The 20,462-nt window shown below is 33.1% G+C and overlaps 1 protein-coding gene across 1 annotated transcript; it reads right to left on the bottom strand.

Annotated features, from left to right (window-relative positions):
* Positions 1–2,600: 2,600 nt before the first annotated feature.
* On the bottom strand, positions 2,601–18,283 carry hry (bHLH transcriptional repressor hairy). Its single transcript, XM_068777190.1, has 4 exons — positions 18,063–18,283; positions 6,887–6,982; positions 5,313–5,610; positions 2,601–4,473 (listed from the first exon to the last, which is right to left on the bottom strand). The coding sequence occupies exons 1-4, from the start codon at positions 18,186–18,188 to the stop codon at positions 4,190–4,192; spliced, it is 804 nt and encodes a 267-aa protein (XP_068633291.1). The 5' UTR covers positions 18,189–18,283; the 3' UTR covers positions 2,601–4,189.
* Positions 18,284–20,462: the final 2,179 nt, after the last annotated feature.

Here is a 20,462-nt window from a genome sequence, read left to right on the forward strand (position 1 = left end):
GTGGACTAAAGTGATAGACCACATCGCAATGCTTCATTTTACAGCATCACAGTCGTTCCTTGAAAAAAAAATTAAGACTCATTTTACACGAATCTGTAACCTCCCTGCCCCACACAGAGCGAGAAGCCTCCAAAAGTGGGAGTCATTTAAAAAAAATGTATATATATATTTATACGTAAAGTTTTTATCTGAAATGCGATTAATTATTTCCAATCCAGTAAAATATATAATGGCACCTCTCAAATTGACTTCCCTGAAGAAGCCACTGTGATAATGTAAACCTCTTTACTACTATACTATACGGTATGCGTCTTCAGCACTCTGCCGACTTAAAATCAGTGAATCTATAAATGACAAAGGCAAACATCATTTCCCATCAGGATCAATGCGTAATATTATTTCTCGGAAACAAACTCATAATAAGTTTAATCCCTACAGATTTTAAGGAATATTATATATCGAAAATTACTTTTTTTAACATTGACGTTTGCTTGGTCAACAACTTTCGGAAAAGCACCCTATATTTTGTATGTACCATTAAATTTCTGTAAAAAATACTGGCAACTAACAATTTCAAAATTTAAAAAAAAATTGACAGTAATTGCCCGCGAAATAAAATCTGAATTAATAACGGAACATCCTCCACTCGGGGTTAAACTCACTTGAAAATAATTAAGCTACGGCGGCCCTCGATTGCAGCAAATTGCTGCCGTTGGAGCAATAATTCTTCCAATAGCCTGCCATTAGTGTGCGGACAGTGCAAACAAACTGTTATAATCATTGACGAATTAGACCGACCACCGACGAAGCTATGCCTTTTAATGTCTTCATGTAAAAACAGACGATACGAAAGGGCTTCAATTACGGACATGCGATTGTAGGGTACAGACGAAAATTGAATTATTTAAAAACACAATTCTGTGTGGTCCATTTTAATGAAGACGTTTAACATATTGTAAAACTTCCAGCTTATTGAATTTTTCAGTACTCGCAATTTGCCAACCATAATCGTCGTCAAAATTTGAAGTATTTTATAAACATGTGAATTTTTACTTTTTGGCATCATTTCCAGATATATCTCGAGTAACAACTATAAAAAAATCTTAATCGTATTTTAATGTATACAGAAGTCGATTATTTGAAAACAGATACCAGAATCTTATACTAAAAGAAACGTTCTACCAGAAATTCGCTACTCTCGCCTCTGACTACAGTAGGATAGTCGCCTGGGACTCTGTGTAGTTCTCTTTCAGCGCCGTATCGAAACGCCTCGCGTAGATATGGATTTTACAATTGATTGCCTGCGGAAAGCGTAGTTCGACGAGTCGATATAAGTCGAAACATCTGACATGTCCTACCATCAAAACTAAGCCAGTACCAGAGGAACCTCTTATTATATATTTGACTGATACTTCTCAATATGTCGCACGCAGCACTCGACCCGTTAATACCCGTGTTACCAGATCCGAGTCGTCTTCTACGTAAAAAAAAATTGCAAAGCGATAAAAGGTTGTTAGAATTTTACATTTTATAAAAAAAATAAAAAAGCGCGCTTTTGTTTTGAAGAAAACGACATAAAGAAAATAAAAATCCTACAAATATAATAAGAAAAAGAGTAAATTCGGAGCAGTGCCGTGTAAATACTAAAATTGAAACACTGCTGGATTTTGATTTAAAAATTGTGTATCGGCTACGTAGGGAGATTCCCCTACACGTTGACACAAGTCTTAAATTTTTCTGGCGAAAAACGAAGAAACGGTGAGGCAAAAACTAGTTTGCACGTTCCTAAATATGGTGCCGCGTGCAAACAATTTGCAAGAACAGTGAATTTATTGTATTTCCAAATTACTGTGTGATCATGTAAATAACAGAAGCAAAAACCAATTTCATAAGCCTAAAACTAGACTAAAACGAGTTTGTAATCGTTTTTGGAAAATAAATACACTTTTACTATAAAATCACAGATAATGTTGACGTGTTTAGTACACAAACGTTCTACACAACATGAATGATTTCATAGAATCATATATCTTGGAAGTGATATGTTCTCTTCCAGGCTATTTCGATGTTAATTAAAAGGATAATTGTGTATTGTCTTAGATGTATATATACGTACATATATAAAGAGAGTTCTGTTAAGTTTCTTTCGCTTGTTCGCACATATCAAGCTGATGGTCGACTCGCCTTGGCGTCTTAAGAGATGTAACTCATCCTGTGTTATTTTTTTTAATTGGAATATTATTTGACGAAGTAACTATAAATTTCTATGACTATGAATGCTTCTCCAAAGTAAGGACTGACTATGTCAAATTTAACCCCAATAGTTATTTCCTCTTAATGGCAGATCTGTATACCTGCCAGCATCGGAAACTTCGACGAAGATAAAGTGACCAACTTAACCAAGTAAAATTAGCAGCATATTGTTACCAAGATACCTTAATTTGGTTGTTTGCCAAAATGTGGCTTAAACTAGGCGACTTACTACCAGTACAGCTAAACAATGTTTAAAAACAAGTAACCAGATTTTACAACGGATTATAAAATAATAAACAAATATGCTTTACGAATATTTTAATGGCATATTTCTTTTAGGTACATCATATTATTTTATTAGTTATTCTTAATCTTAGAGTAATATCACTTTTAATATTTACATCTTCGACTGAGGACAGTTTTTTATACTATAATCAATAATATATACACATGACAATTATTCTTTAACTTATATTTTGTAATTTTTTTCTTCAATCCGGTGAAATGAATTACGTATTTTTTTTTAATTTCAACCGAGCCGAAGCTCTCGAATAAATGCCAACAGGCAAAAAGCATTTAATAAGAAAAATACATAATTTTTTTAGATTGGTAAAAAAAAATGTGTTAATCACATTATACTACTAAACATAAATACATAATTTAATTTTTCAAAATAAATGGTGAATACTGTCCGTGACCGGTAACTGGCGATGGAAGACAAATCCTTGACTGACCTATTTCGGTAACAATAAAATACTTTATACGAACTGTACATAGCTACAATTATAAACTTAAACATTACTGTTTAATGTTATTAAATTACTTAACGCTATTATTGGAAGACTAAATGATTTTGTTGCGTAAGGCACACGGAATTATTTATATCTATAATTAAACATTAAATAATTTTTATAGTAAACATTAATCTCATATTGAAAGCATCGCAGTTGACGAAGTTAGACCGTGTTAAATGTAAATCCAAAAAATTTAATTTATTTATCAATGGGCTAAAAAATCAACGACTCTGACAATTTAGTTTTGAATATATTTAAATTTTCAATAATTAATAAACTTAATCGTACATTGAACATGACTCATCTCTATTCTTTATTTTATAAAAGCTGCTTGACAATCTAAGCTGTTAATCTCAAAAATGCCTTGACCATCTCTTAGTTGCTGAGTTTCCCGATTTCATTATTTTCCAAAAAACACACCAACTCAAAGATTGAAATAGAGTCAACGAATGAAACATGTCAACCCGTGTAGTAAACAGCAATAATCAATATATGTATGCATGTAAACGTACCCTTAACTCGTTATTTCTTATTAATAACTAGTGCATTCTCTGGCAATATCTCTATTGAAACTAGGTGATATGATGTATTGTTTTTTTAAATTAACTTTTATCCATGTATAAAAATAACGGAATTCTAATTAGCGATCCACTAAAATCTTGACGAGATGTAGCAACATCGCTAAAAAAATATTTAAAAAATTCGACATAGAAAACAAAATAAGCAGAGAATCAAAAAACTACTGTTGTTAACTTAAATCTATACAGCACTTAGTGCGTATATGAAGAATATAAATATTTACGTGTTAATATAATGGACAGCATGGTCCTTAAAAATGAAATACTGCCTCAGATGTCATCCACGAATATACAAATTATTAGTCGTAAAACTATTTTTACACTTAACGACTACCTGGACAAATATTAAAACTAAACGTGCACTAGTCTGAGATTTACTAACGTAATAAATTATGACCGCAACACTTTACGTACTGACCGAGCATGTAACAAATATAAACTTTAAATTAATTCATTTAAATAAATTTACAATTAATAGGAACTTTTATATTCTATCACTCATATAAAATTTACACGAAAATCTATGTATATCACAGAATTAACCATATATGGAAATAGTTCGTGTCACCACGGCCGCCATGGTTTCTCTTCGGGAGACGGTCTTCTTGTTATAAGCGCTAATGGGACCGGTTCTTCGTTTGGCGGAGGAGTTCCCCATCCTGAACTCGCTGGTGAAAAGCAACGTGGCTCTGAGGAAGTTGAAGATGATGTACCTTCCCGCGGAGAAAGAGGAACTAAGGTCGGTACAGCACCAAGCGTGTTAGCGTTTACTCCCGCTGGTAACACCAAGGCGATATCGCCATTCGACAGCCTTGTAGGGACAAGTCTTACTCCAGAGCCTGGACCGGCTAAAAAATAATTATATTTAATACATTATTATATATAAAGAATTTGTTATAATTGTTTAAGTAAAACTTATGAAATCTCATAACACATAATACTTTATTGTTCAAATATTTTCTGAATGTAAAATAATATACTCAAGCACAAACATTTTGATTGTTAAAAATTCTTAGGTTATTTATATTTTAAGGATCTATATCTTTTTTTAATTGCATATAATCGATTTGTCTACGTTGACATCTCCCTTACACTGGGATTTGCTAATTTACATCTCTATTTTTGCTTGTATTATTAAATAAAACGGTTTTTTAAAAATAAAAAAATAATCTCTGTTTGTTTCTTGCATGAAGAATGTTCCAAATACTGACAACCTAAAAAGTTATTAATCAGTATGTAACTAATATGTATAACGTTTGCGTCTTGCAATAAATAAAAATAAATTATGTTTTCGTTGCCTCTAAATAATGCAATTTAAGATCTAAAACTTGTTCAAAACCAAAGATATAACTAATTTATTTTTGGATAAAAATTTTAAAAGATTTATTTTTGTATTCAAAAGGTAAATAGCTGTAGGGTACTAAATAATGTTCACTGTGACTTATATGCATTCCGTAGGAAAAACAACAGAGTTTTTGAATGTAAATACAGTGTGTTTCTTAAAAGATACACCACTGTCGCAATCATCATCGTCGTTTCGGCTGTATAACGTCCACTGCTGGACATAGGCCTTCTCTATAGATTTCCAATAGCACCGGTACGAAGCTGCCTGCATCGAATGTCTTCCGAGACCTGTCTGAATCGTATAACTGAAACACATTTCTATTATCTCATCAAAATGTCTTACCTGAAATAAATATAGTGGAGTGCTGTGGAGCTGAAATATGGTCTTCGTTGTCCGAAGGCGGCGTAGGCGCACCAGACGGTCTAGTTCCTGGCGTATTAACACAACCCTCAAGATGTCTGACAAGCCTTCTTTTAAGTCCCGGTTCTAAGCCAGGATATTTTACTACTTCAGACACGCAATGCCTGTATCCAGCTCTAAACCTATCCGGGGACGCTGTCTCTTCAGAACGCAGACCTTCTAAATGTTTTACGGTCATTTCCAAGATGTCCGCTTTTTCTAATTTAGAATGTCTAGCTGGCTGCAACAAAAATTGTAATTGTTAATTTTTAAGAGCAAATACTTTTTGGTATCAAGTCGATGTATCTGGCGTGTGGCCTTGTTAGTCGGTAAAATGTTAAAAGACACTATTATATGACCCAAATCTGATTCGCCTTAAAAGTTAGCTGTTTATGAAATAATTTGGGGGATTAATATCAAAAATATTTGGTGACCGGGATGATTCCATTTCTATCTATCAAAATTAGAAAAATAACTAAGTAACTACAAACCATTAGAATCACCGGAGCACAAAAGCATTTTTTAAATCCTTGCTTTAAGTTATGGCGTTTGATTTTATTTTGAACTAGCTGTACGGATATACTTCATACTGTCAGAAGTTATTGGCTTGTTGTATTCTGATACAATAAATATTTTAAATTAAGGTAACATACAACATAGTGATGCAGTGATCGATAAGTACTGACCGATGCGGATAATAAACTGTGCAAACTGTAAAACGCGGGAAATTTTTGCACAATCCTTTATTTTTAAAAAAAAAGAAATAATGGAATCGGCAAAGTTTATGACGTCATCATCATTATCATTAGAGCCGTAAGACGACCACTGCTTAATATAGACCTCCCTATAGATTTCCAATAAGTCCGATTGCAAACGGCTTTAATCCAGCGCGATTATCTTAATAAGACCATCTATCTATCTTGTCGGTGAATGTCATACGCTGCGCTTGCCGACCCGGGATCTATTCTGTACGCTATGTGGCCTGTCCACTGCTAATTTAACTTGCCAACCCGCTGGCCCATGTGGGTTACTTCGATCGTCTACAGATCTCCTCATTCTCGAGATGAACACTCGTTTACACACAAGCCTGTTTGGGTGCGGTGAATAAAAACTTTATAAAAAGTCACAGAAATATGAACGGAAAACCTTACGAAACGACTACAAAATGCTAAAATCTAAATAATTTCATAGTCTGACAATATGCAAACATTCTTCTAGTCAACTGCTTTAAAATTGTATTCGTCATTTGCTGATTTATTTTAGTTACAATAAAGTTGTCGAGTTGATGTTAATTTTCGACTGTTGTTTCACAAGACACTTGTACATTGTACACACAACTTCTCCACGGTTTGTTGAGAACTTCGTCAATTGTGTTCCAACTTGACGAAAAATGTCATACATAATATACAATCGTACATTAATCCGCATTAAAACAGGTTTAAGTGTATATAGATTCAACTGAACAAAAATGAAACAATGAAGGTGAAGGTTCGTTTATAAAATTCAGTGATACTTACATCTTTTTTCATTGCATCTAAAATAAGCGACTTGAGCTCGTTAAGGCAGTTGTTGATCCGCGCCCGCCGTCGCTTCTCCATTATTGGTTTATTGCTCTGTAACAATCATTGGTTTGTGTAATTGATTCCAGTAGTGTCAGTGGATATGTAAATTCTTTTTATGACATACTAAACTCAACCGCTCCGACGTTAATGTGCTTTACATCCATACGCCATAAAAGCATATTCATAAAAATTTATTTTAATAACTAGTAAAAGTTATGCGTGTTTTTTTATTATTCATCTTATATAATAAAGTACATAGGCTAGCTTTTGTCCGATAACACCATTTGACATTATGAAAGGAAAGTAAATAACGAATTAACAATGACTTTTGAAAGTACATTACTTATTAATAAACAACAAGTACATAGTAAACATGTTTATTTTGTTTTACCAGTACTTCTCAAAGTACATCAAGCAATATATGTTTGAATAAATAACTAGCAGTCTATGTCTGTTTTGCGTAGCTCGCGCTGTCTTTTGTGACTGTATTATCATAAGATATAATATGGATTTAATAACATGAAGAAAAAAAATTCGGGTTAAATTTTCGTCCTAAAAGAGTAAGAAAATATGCATTTTTTATGAACGCCTTTCTTGCGGTTCAACTTCCTAAAATCCGTTCTTAGCCAACCACTACTCAGCTTAACGAACATTCCTACTAAATTTCAAGACTAAGCCATATGTTAGCCCAATGATTTTTTTTCATTTCACAAACACGTTTGATACTATAAATAAACTAAGAGTAATAAAAATTAATTTTCTCAAATTATTCCATGTAAATATAAAGGTAAAAAACGGATGTGTTGATTTATGCGGATCAGAAATGGGGAGATCTCCGGAAAAAGTAAAGCCGTGGTGACATGGGCGAAGGACATCGCTTGTGCAGCCGGAAGCTTCTCAAGTGGCGAACAAAAGCCGGTAGACGAGGCGTGGTCAGACCCTCCATTGGGTGGACCGACGGCATAGTTAGAATCGCTAGAAGTCGCCAGTTGCGGGCAGCGGAAGACCGGTCATGCCAATCTTTGGAGGAGGCCTATGTTCAGTAGTGGGCGTCTTATATATATGTATGTCAAAGGAAATTGTGCTTAAAAGCAGGTTCTGGTGACCACTTTATAAACATAAAATTTATGAAACAATAAATTAACTTCTTTCTATTATGTAATCAATGGTTTCAGGAATAATAAGATAGAGAAATATATTAAGAAAGAACTTTTTAGAGTCAGATTAATTCATAAAATAATGATTCTTTATTATCTACCTCTACCGACTTTATACGGCTTGATGTTAATGGACAATCACATTGTAAAAATTCTGTAAAAGTTTTAAAGATTTTTGTTGACTAATATATTCACCCATATAAAGCTATAACTAATAACATTGTATATAACAATACTCACGGATAAGCAAAATGCGTAAAAATTAATCGGGAAGGCGAATGTTATCAAAAGATAAGTGGTAGAGGCGTGACTGAGGAATCAATCAATCCCGGTCTGTGGTACTTATTGCCACTCGTACGACTAACCAAGGTGAAGGCCGCGAAGGTCATACTCCGTGACTGGTGACCGCGACGTGACAACACGTCACGCGTGCGACAAACACGTGACACGCTCGGCGCCACGATACCGCCTGCCATGTTTTTTAATCCCCTTTACTTATAATTTATCATGTCTGTTTATACGTAGTGATTGGTAATAGGTGTAAAAGCTTTAAATAAGTGAATTTATATATTATTTGTCAGCATAATTACTATACACAGACTACTATTTACAGACCTACTATACTATAGTGGTCACTCTGAAAGTCAATTGGAATGTGGCAGGCAGTACAAAGACTGTAGAGACAGATAGTAAACAATAATTAACTAAAATATGTAGTTATATAAATTTTAATAACACTTCCTTACTATATTATCATTACGTTATTTATTATTTCTGAAATCTTTGATTTTTGAACTGGGATACCTTCCTGAAAACAAATGCGCTATTCTTTTATAACCAATCACCCTGTATATCCGAATATATGAATTATGTATATTACATCAAATAACACTATTTTCTTTTCCATTAAGTAATAATTTTTGTTACAATTTTTAATTCACTGGATAAAAAAAATCACCACTCACAGTGTAATAATGAATCCAATTTATAATCCTCTATGAAAAATAAACAATTTGGAACCTAAACACATTTTATTTGCATAATATTATGATTTTATAACGACTATTAGATTTTTCAAACACATATCGAACTACTTGTCTTTAAGATAGTTTTACATTCTACATTTTAAAAGTGTAGTTCATTTGTAGCTTTGAATCTTTGAAATGAGTGTTTAAATAATACACATTATTTAAACTCTATGAGGAAATACACAATTTAAACGACGGACTATGCTTTTTGTTGCTTTTTTTATTTCACAGCCCGCTCTGTGCGATGTTTGAACAGCAAACGTAGTCACCGCCTTGGTAGCTCACTAGACAACATCTTTCAAAAGAAACCGAAACTCAAAATTTTATGGGCCGCCCTAAACAAGATAAATATTTGAAATAAATAAGGTTATTTTAAATTAAAATATGAATATTTTATAATGCTCACAATTCGTCTTCAAAACCGATGCAACGAAAGTTTTTAAACGATACTCTGAGCAGTGCTAGCTCCTTCGGGAACCTATCGTTTAAACTGAGAGGCGAATAGTGAACCATTGCGAAGGCACTTCTTATTTGCGAATAAAACAAATATTCAAAATTCCTAACATTTTGCTTCATACGATTTCAAGATATACGTAAAAAGATATTAAATATATATAACAAATTACAATACATTTAAAACAGCATTTTTTCTATTACCTATTGCTAACTTTAGAGATTGCAAAGCTTATTAATATTTTATAACTTTTCAACACCTTGTTTTAACATGTATATATACTTATAGATGTAACAATTTAATTATTACTTTTAAAGATATTAAGCAAAAACAGCGTACAAAATAAGATAAGTTTTATAAATTGTTAACGACCATGACCGTGTTAATAAGCGCTTTTTGCGTTATTTAAAAATGGAGTATTAGACCTCTTGTTAGGTGCTATCCGTCACTATACCTATACATAGATAAAAGAATTTGATTCGCACTGTGAACGTAAACGTAGTGGTGCTATGGATCAAATACAGTAAGTGAATTTCTCTCTTATTATATAAAAACGGATCTGCCGTGAAATCCTTTATTACAATAAAGGATTTCACGGTTTCACACACATAAACAGTTTTTATTTACTCGCATTAAAAAGTAAAAAGAAATATTGGTATTTGTACCTAGGATTTTATCCAATACACCTATTTAGATATAAATAATAGTTGATACTATATGATACATAATAGCCATGAATTTTATTAACAATTAATGTTTAGTTTTTGCGTCGCAAAGATTGTTGGCGCCAAGCGCCACGTTCCATTCACCCACTCATTGCACAAAATACTGATAAACACACAAGATAAAACATAAAATTGAACTAAAACAAACACATGTACAACGTTTATAGTAAGCGCAATTTTTTTTGTGCAGTGGATAGGGACCGCAAAAAAAGTCGCACAAAATCTGAATAAGAATTTTTTTATGTAGCGACTAGGGTCCGCGTAAAAACTCGTAATGAATTAAAATAAAATAAAATAATTAATAATTAAGAATTGCCAAAACGTACAACCATTATCCTTACAAGTCTGAGAATATGCGAACCGTCTTATAACAAGCTGATTTGTTTTCGTTACTTACTTTGGTTACTTTTAAATACTACCTCGTCCTCTATAAGAATCTACTTTTTTCAGTTACCATACAGTCGGTGATGTTTTTGCAAAGAATGATGTTTTACTGTGCGCTTGTATATGTTTCGGTAGCCAGATATTTTACTTCGTCAATTATATTCCAACTAGATTCAAATATAGCACAAAGAACATGGTACATATAAATCAAAGCACAAAAAAGGTCGCAAAAAACACGTTTCTAACGCACGTCGATAACCTTAGACATTGAATCACGTTAGAATTTTTTTTAAAACACGATTTGTAATATAATTAATATAAAAATATAATAATCTATTTAATTAACACATGAATATTTTTGATTAACAAGAAGATAATTTTGTGTATTGTATTTTCGTAGTTTGCAATTTTAATAGCAAATATTCATCGGGTGTAGTGTTAATATCTAATTTTGAATTAATGCTATTTAGTGGAATTTTTAAACACTTCAATTTTAATTAACTGTTCGGACTTGGCATTGTTCGTGACAAGAAAGTCTACCTATAGAAATATTGCACTTGACTGCCGTATCACACACTGAAACTATAATTCTTTATCTTAGTTATAAAATTGACTTAATGTATACATGCAATATTGATAACACCGAAATCCTAAATTTGTTTTCCTTGTAGTGACAGGGGTATTGAAAATAAAATTCTGGACTGTGTAAAAACCTTACTTAGACTGTCACACTGCACGAGTTTAGGTTTCAGATTCAAGTGTGTACTAATCGTTATGATGTATCAATACCGATTATTGTTATCACTGAATTAAGAAACCTTTGGGCTTCTGAAAAAATATAATTAAAAAATTAAAGAAAAATATTCATTGTTTTTTGTTTTACCTCTTATTATTTGGAGATGGATTTAGCTTTTGTGACATTTAATTTTTGTAGGGGGAGGGTCGTAGAAATTTTAACAATATTTGACAACGAGAAGAGGTAAAAGGTTTAGGAAACTGAAATTTCAGGCGACATATTAAACGAACGGCCCCATATTAGTGGTAAAGTTTATTAAATAAATAGTTAATTACCCATTTGAAATGTAGGGAAATAGATATCGATACGTGTTGTTCTAACTCGCGATTGCGGCCGCCCAGACAGAACTGATGAACGTGATATTTACGTAACGCAGAGTCACCGGCTACGGAATTAGTCGCACGGCGCCGGCTGCAACACGTGCGCGTCTGGGCGCCTGCGACACCCGTCTCAATGATCATTATGACACAATTACCTAAATAGAGAGCAATCATTATTTTAAAACACCATAAAGTGATAAGACGGCCAGGACGTTTAGTTTTTTTTTTAATTTACTTCATGAATATCAATAATAACATACTGGCCCAAGGACGACTAGAATGGAAAAGGTTTGAAGAGGCCTCTGCCGACTGGCAGACGGTTCCACATAGAGTAAAGAAATGTTAGTTTAATTACATTAAAATTATTTTTGAAATTATGCTTTCTTTGAGTTTAGGTTACTTATTAAATACTTTTATATTATGATCTAAATAAAGGGCTATATTATTAGTATTATCTTATTTTAGTCATTGTCAAAGCTTTCCTGATCACGATGAAGGTACTTTGCTCGTAAGTAAATTCTTCAATAACCTGCTAAAAAAATGATTGCACACCTTGTATGCACGCTGGCGGTTGCTCGAAAAAGGTTGGTGAGAACAAAACGTACGGCAAGCGGACCTCCTTTTATCTGTTATCTTAATGCCAGATGATTTTAGATACAAACATTAGTACTACTATTTGAGTAATCTTACGAGGCGGTATGAAGAAGAACTAAAGTCCCGATCGATATATAACATCCCATGTCTAATGTCTATTACCAATAAACGATTATGTTATATAAACCTTGATTTAATTTTAATTTTTGAACCTTGATGTAATCAATATTAAAAATGTACTTTATTTATATCGCTGAGTAAAATTAGAAAATAAAATCATTTTAATTTTTACACACTTGCTCCATTTTTAATAAATGTACAGAAATTGTTAACGTGTAAATAAAATAATCAAGTGCATTGTTAGTTGAACCTTGTTTGTAATCCCATATGATTCATGCAAATTACAATAATAAAGCGGACTTCTCAAGCAGACGGGCTATTTTTCGCAGGTTGGCAGACGCCCAGGCGCTTGTGCATTAGTCTGCGGCAAATTTATCTTAACACCTACATACTAGTCTGCCCGTGAAGAATAATCTAACGTAGACAACTGTCTAAAACCTCGGTTAAACTTATACAGTAACAGTATTTTAATTATTATTTATACGTTTATTCTACTTATTTATACCTGTTAAACTAATATTTGTCATCGTGTTAACAACGAAAAATTAATTACAATATTTAACGACATATTTAACAATAATTTAAAAAAACCTTGCATGAGATGGGTGGACAAACAAAAAGTAACCGATGTAGCCCAGCACGATGGCAATTAAAAATGGCAGTGGACAGATCACATAACGCGTCGGACAAATAGCCTATGAAGTGGAGACCGCGAACCGACACGCGCAGAAAACGACGTCCCACCTACAAGGTGGCTAGGCGACTTTATTAAGGTGTTCGGAAGTCGCTAGAAGCAGGCCGTTTCTTACCGATCCTGTCTACGGAGATCTTTGTCTAACAACTTCCCTTAGACTGAAATGGAGAAGAATTTGAATACTCGCCGCTATCAATTCTTAAACAAAAATGATGGCATATGGATGGTAAATGTTGTTGGAAAACGCTGGATGCAGGCCACTTTCAACCAGTCTAGTTGGAAAATTTTGGTGGAGGCTTATGTTCAGCTGTGAATGTCCTACGCTTTATTTTCTATTTATTTATTCCGTCAAGTATTGTTTGCGAATTACAATAGATCTAGATGATAATTAATTAAACTTTATATGTAAACTTATGGATAATCTAGAATATTAGATTTGTCTGTCTTAAGTATTATGCCAATGTGGTTATGATGTTTTCAATAGTCAATGTATATGTATATAAAAATTGAATTCTTGTATTTCTCAAAATATCTTTAATGGAACGCGACGTCGCATTAGTTAATTCTTGGCAGCTCATTTGCCAGGGAGTTGGCAGTTGGCGAGGCGGCTCGCGTGCCAAAGCGTGGGAGCGGACGCCGCACTTCCGGCACGCGTTTTCGCCGACAAGCGCGAGACTACGAACGCGTAACGCCTTTTAATTTATTGTTTTTTATTTATAATCCATATCAGTAAAAACTTATCGGTAAATGCTAAGTACACAAACGTAAAAGGTTCGATCTATTCGAATATTATTATTATTTTTTAATTAGCAGTAATATTTGCAACGAAAATGATAAATGCACTTTTTTTCTTTTACTAAATAAAACACACAGTAAATTAAAACACCCGTCTTTGTCTGACAAACATTCGAATCTCTGTTTAATCTAGGAAAAAATATTTAATTAATACAGAAAATTCTGTTCACTTTTTAATTTTATTTTGTTTATTGTATACCTTTATCATAGATTATTCCTTTACTCTTTTGTCTGCGCAGTTGCGAACTAGGTCCATGTATGCATCACGGAAACCTCTTACTGCAAGTTTAAATATTTTAAAAAAAAATATGAAATGTAAATACCGAAGGTTTTAAATAAAATAATTAAAGAAAACAAATTATGGTGTCCAATTAATGAATAAGGCTAATATCTATCGCGTAAATGATATACCTTTTATTTTTTTCGATTAGCCTGAGCAAGATTAAGTTCCGTTAATTGAAAATAAGACAAATTTTAAAGGCGATAGCGTAGACGCCCACGCGTGACGTGCAACACGCCATCGACGTGTTTACCCAGAAATGATAGATCGATGCCCGCCACATTCAACCCACTCTAGACAGAGTTAAAAGCATTCATCTTATCGATGCTATCGTTACGTCACATAATGCGTAAACACACCCATTTGACGAATTCTTTGTATAAGAGCAAAGTTAAAAAAAAGTTACTTATCGTTTATTTTTAAGGACCGCACTGTTACTGCAAACTAAAGGAATTTCGGGTTCTAGATGGCAGTGCGCAGGAGACGCCCTGCCTAAGAATTAAGCCTTATTCCTTTTCCACCCACGAGGGGAACGTAGCTTGAGCTGGCGCTGGTCAATGAAACCCGTTCAGTATTCCAACATAAGGTTGTTCGAGAGAGTCACGGTTCGACTTATTCGGTTTCTCTTACCTACATATATAATATATCGGAAAGTTGAGACCGTTCACAATAAATTTTCATGAAAGCCTATCTTGTTGTTTCAACTTTAACTTTCATGTATTGCCTATAAGTTTCTTTTCTTCCAGTATGATATCTCTTAAAGGTCCCGGCGCTCAATCTGTTATTCGTCGGAGTCGTGGTATTTTCTCAGGAGATTAGCGTTGGTGATTTTATCAGGACAGTATATTGGAAGGATTCGAAAAAAGGACAGGGTAATGAAGACTTCGATCTTTAGCGTGCGTTCTGATGTGTTATACACCTCTGCATAAAATAAGTTACAACTAAAGAGGTACGTACGTATTTGGGAACTTTTGATCAACACGGCTTCAAGGGTTTTACGTTATGCAAGAACATCTATACCAGCTGTCAAACATTACATGAACATTATTATGCTCGGGTTTTAAGAAGTTGTAACTTGTGAAATGACTGGAATGATCTGTGCCATGTGTCCGAAGAAATAAAAGTAGATATGGTTTTGTGTACACTGGTGTTAAATTCCATTTTAAATTCATCGTAAAAGAAGGCAGTAAAACTTATAATAATTAAACGCCATTAGAGTTATCATATTTATGAGAAAAATTGACGTGGACAAATAATAATTATCAGAGTTGTATCGCTAAGATATTTGGTCACATTTCTTAAGTCTATTTTTCTTTTAAGACAACTTGTGGAAAAGTCTCCTCTTATTTTAAAGAATGGTTACCCTTGCTCGTGACTGGCAGACGCGCCGCGTTTGTTAATCATATCAATAGGTGACCGTGAATTGGTCGTTGATACTCTCGTCTACGAGCACGCGAGGTCACACGCGCCTCCTATTTGACGTCTGGTCTGGACAGTATGTGTGGAATGTAGACGATAATTATTTTTATATAAATCTATATTCTACGTAAAAACCTATATACTGTTATTTATTTAATAAATAAAATCGCAGCTATGTAAATAACGCATCCGATCTTCGATATAAATGTTAGGGATTTCTAACTAAACTTTCCTTAAAATGTCTCTATGAAACACGTTACGTTTTGCATAAATGCATTTAATGTTTTAGCGAATGTTATTAACAACGTAATCAACTACCAATAAAGCAAAACGCAAAATAATCGATATGGAACGCGTATATCGTATGCGTGTGCTTTAAAACAACACGTGTCGGATTAAATAAAAGATAAACAGTAATAGTGCATTGTTATCAATTTATTACTAAATCGTCGAGGTGAGGTATGACGTGGAAACAAGCGTCGCGTGGGCGCTCGCCGCTTGTTCCCACGACAATTAGCCCACGGGAGCCCACGCGCGACCAGATCAGCCCACGCCGCTTGCTTGACTCAGCGCCCGACGGATCCCAAGAACAGCCAGGGCTGCCAAGTGGGTAACAGACAGAATCTAAATATATTACGACGTACAGTCTCAAACATACATTCATGAGTGACCTTTCCCTTTGCTTGACAGCGGATTTTGTATCATTTGAATGTTTTCAGTTTTTTTTTACTAACTGTAGTTACAGTTTGAAAATATTTATAGAAAAAGTTTATTTCAGTATACAGTCGTGATGAAGATATTTTGGGATTAGATTTAAAGAAAGCGCCATTCTAATTCACAGCTTTCGCGCGTAAATTGAGCAAAAACAAGCAATATTTAACAGCTTATAAATTTTTAAGTGTAAAGATAAATTCAACCCAACTTTATTCTATTTATAATTAAAAAAAGTTTTTACACTTCTAAATAATGAATTAAAAAATAGATCTTTACTTAACTTTATATTAGATATCAACCCTATGCTGTCATTTTATTAACTACCACAGTTAGGAGTCGAGGCGATAAAAGTTAGAGTGAATAATGTGACTTAAGGCGTTTCACATGCGTTCACATGAGTTTTGTTCAGTGTCATAGGTTACACGAACAAGGAGGTCTTACCTTCCTTAAAGTTAATTAGACGAACGACATCGTTTTTTTAAATCGAATTTTTAACGGTCTGTGTAAATCACTGATATATCTAATTTCAAAGAGGTACTGTTGTGTAATAAAAGTTTTCTATACAGTCTGTAAAATGTTCTTTGATACCTGTATATAATTTACCTTTAATATTATAAATTTTATCAATAATGAACATTAAAAGTTAAATAAACTTTGATAGAAATACTACTGTTTATCTATCCCTGCGCTCATTCTTCAAAAAACCTTTAAACAGATTATTAAATCCCTTTTCCGCTGTATATTTATAATTTTTAAAAATTAATGGCAGTTTATTAAAAAAAATAGTATCGAAATTAATCAAATAATAATTTTGAAAATAAAGTTAACTGATACAATAAATTAAAAATACTTAAGTTCAATAGTACAATTAAAAAGCAATTTATGTTATACATATTTATATATTGATATTTAAACATCATGTTCTCTTTGCACGCGTAAGGCGTGACATGTTAATTTATGTACTTTGCACTGATTTGCTAATGCACCGATCGTGTTGTTACAATTACTGTAGGTGATCAGAGGGCAAACGTTTGAACAGAAAGAGTATGTATGTGTATATATATATACTACCATCTATGTATACACTATATATGTATATTACGCTGCCATTCTAATAAAATTTATGTGAATCAGTGTACAACCTATATATTTTCCTAATCTATATAGATCATTTCTATCAACATTCTCATTCTCATTTTATCATTCTATCAGCTTATTTCTGTCATGGTAAGACCAAAGCGCATCTAAATATCAGTTTGAAGTGTTTCATAGCAAATCAAATTATTTGGATATAACTTACTACCTCTCAAGGTCACAAATGAAGAGTTACTATAAAATTAAATTGTCCCATATATTATAGATATTTATATAGATATATATTATAGATTTGAAAATTAACGTTTTTTTTTTATTGTGAGAATTAATGCACGTAGTTTTTATTATTTTATTACAATATTATATATCTATAAAGCATTGCATAAATATATATCTAGGATAAGCTACTTGATTCTATTAATCCTTGACTTACAATAACTGATTTTACAACATTTTAGCTTCTTCTAAATCCAAAGCAATTCATAAAAAATAAAATAACTGTTAATAAACCATTACATGTTTAAAATAAAAACAAAGTTTTGCAAGTTACTCTCACCCTTCTATTATCTCCCGAAGGTTTCTTCTGTTCGGTCGGTACCACCGGGGAGCTCATACTGCCGTTCACCATTACGATAGAGTTAGAGGCACTCTGTTGCGGCCCGCCGGAAATTCCTGTCACCATACTGTTTATTTAATTCACTAAAACACTTGACCGCGATGTAAACTCACTGCATTATCGCATAGGAGCACAGAGCGACACGTACACCTTATGAGGCAGTCGTCGCACGACTGGCGCAAGGCCTGCAAGTGCGTCGGTTGCAGACCGAGGCGAGCCGAAAGCGGACGCGGGGACGCCACGCGACCAATGCACGCTGCACGCCTCTCGCGTGCTTCCCTTAGGCTGACCGCAGACGGATTACTTTAAAATACTATCATTGTTAAAGAAATGTCCACTATATTACTTTTTACCCATTTCGTAATTTCATCTATTATGACTGGTCAGTTTATCAAATAATCAATTAAAAAAACTGGCGAGTCTACGCTTCAGAAATTTTTCCAAAAACTTTTGAGGATCATGATACAAACAGTAATTTAAATAAAATACTTATGTATAGAAATTTTTCTAACGTTTAGACATTTACATTGACATTTTCACACTTCGTCGTCAGAACAGTTGTTGCTCTTTATATCTGCAACACATGAATATTAAATGATGAAGAATGTTGATGATGAATTGAACAAAATCTAGAAAGATTGATATAACTTGAACATATATTTAAACATGACATCAAAAATTACTTCATTTTTTTTTATCTTAAAGTATGCCTTTATTAAATATTGATTGTGAATACGTATTTAAAGATTTTCATAGATGATTTTGAATATGTTGAAATTGTCATATGGTGAATATTATTAAGATACAAACAATTTGAATATTTACATCAAGCTATACTTAAGACTAAAACAACTTTAGCAAAATGTGAAGAAATAAATGAAATGAACAAACACACATTGCTCGTGTGATATTACTTAACGAATGCTTGAATGTTATTCAAAATGCGACAGTTGACGGATTTGTCGCCTCCTGGTATCTTCAGAAGCGACAAATCATTTGCATTTAAAGTTATATATATTTACATTAAATACTTCTAAAATATTTCTATTCTGTTCATTGAGTACCGATGTTCCAAAATTTAGAACTCATAGATATGATGCAAAACGTCGTCTTTATCTGAATTACCATTTATTGTAAATTCAGTTTTAAATATTTTTTATGCAAAATAGGAGAGACTATGTCTCTTATTGACATCAAGATGATTTTATTACTTGTTCGGATGATTAATGCTTCAGACCTGATAAGAATACGCTAAAAACTACTGGATGGACTATATATATATATATATATATATATACATATATATATATATATGTATGTATGTATATATATATATGTATGTATATATATATGTATATATAGTAGAGCAGAGAGTGAGGGAGAGAGATACATTTATATTTATATATTTACAAGAATATACAATTATCCATTCAATTAATATCGAAACAACCTGCATCTAGAGACAGATCCTACCTTCTATGAAGTCATTTACAGTGTGGTAATCCTTAACACACAAAGGTTATTTACTAATTTCTTAAATTTACCCCTAGAAGTTTTCTGAATATTTATTTTGGGATCCTGTTGTAAAAGCCTATAATTGAACATAGAAATATTTCCTACCTTAATGAAGTAGTCTTCTACTTTTTAGCCGATAGACGGCAACTATGAGGAATAGGCCATTTTGCTGAGGCCTATGCCTTATAGTAGGCGTCTATCGTTTGAAATGATGATAATTATTGTCCGCGAAGCGTCAAAAGTGGGATAAGTAGGCTTCGACAAGGTGCACCGACGACATAGTCATGGTCGCTAGAAACCACTGGATACGGCTATCATAAGCTACAGTGGCTATAGTGGCGATTTTTGCGGGAAGCCTATGCCTTGCAAGGAACATCTATAGGTTCTTATGATAATGATGACATTTGTGTATCGAAATTTTCCGCGACTCCCCGCGGCCTTTATTTAGTCGTCGGTACACCTGATGTAATCTTGAGTCATAAGTCTATAATTTTTTTTCCTTCTGGTATTTACGCTGTGTTTACTTCGTAAGAAAATCGGTAAGATTTTTGTCGGTAATATTACCGACATATCGGTAACTTTAAAACCTTTTAATGTATGCGTCAAAAAGCAACAATCTAAACTTTAATTTTTTTAAATATTATTTATTATTTCTCTTACAGTGCAAATTATTTATTCTTTCGAAAAATCAAGATGTAAACATTATTACCAGGTTCGGAATGTTGATTCTAGCGAGATGAACCTGGCAAGAAACTCGTTAGTTACTTTTTAAACAACATTGTTTCAATTTTTTCCTGTTATTAATCGGCTATTTGTAACATTAAA

The sequence above is a fragment of the Battus philenor genome, unplaced genomic scaffold (assembly GCF_028537555.1).
Source record: "Battus philenor isolate CCGP_79_NKW_IND1 unplaced genomic scaffold, ilBatPhil1.0.hap1 SCAF_13, whole genome shotgun sequence".
In the NCBI taxonomy this organism is placed as follows: Eukaryota; Metazoa; Arthropoda; class Insecta; order Lepidoptera; family Papilionidae; genus Battus; species Battus philenor.

Excerpts from the sequence above, each read along its gene's own strand:
- hry (XM_068777190.1), bottom strand. The coding sequence starts at position 18,188 with ATGGTGACAGGAATTTCCGGCGGGCCGCAACAGAGTGCCTCTAACTCT. Across the intron at positions 5,611-6,886 it reads TAGATGCAATGAAAAAAGAT|CCAGCTAGACATTCTAAATT; the intron begins GTAAGTATCACT and ends TTTTTGTTGCAG. Across the intron at positions 4,474-5,312 it reads CTCCACTATATTTATTTCAG|CCGGTCCAGGCTCTGGAGTA; the intron begins GTAAGACATTTT and ends ATTATTTTTTAG.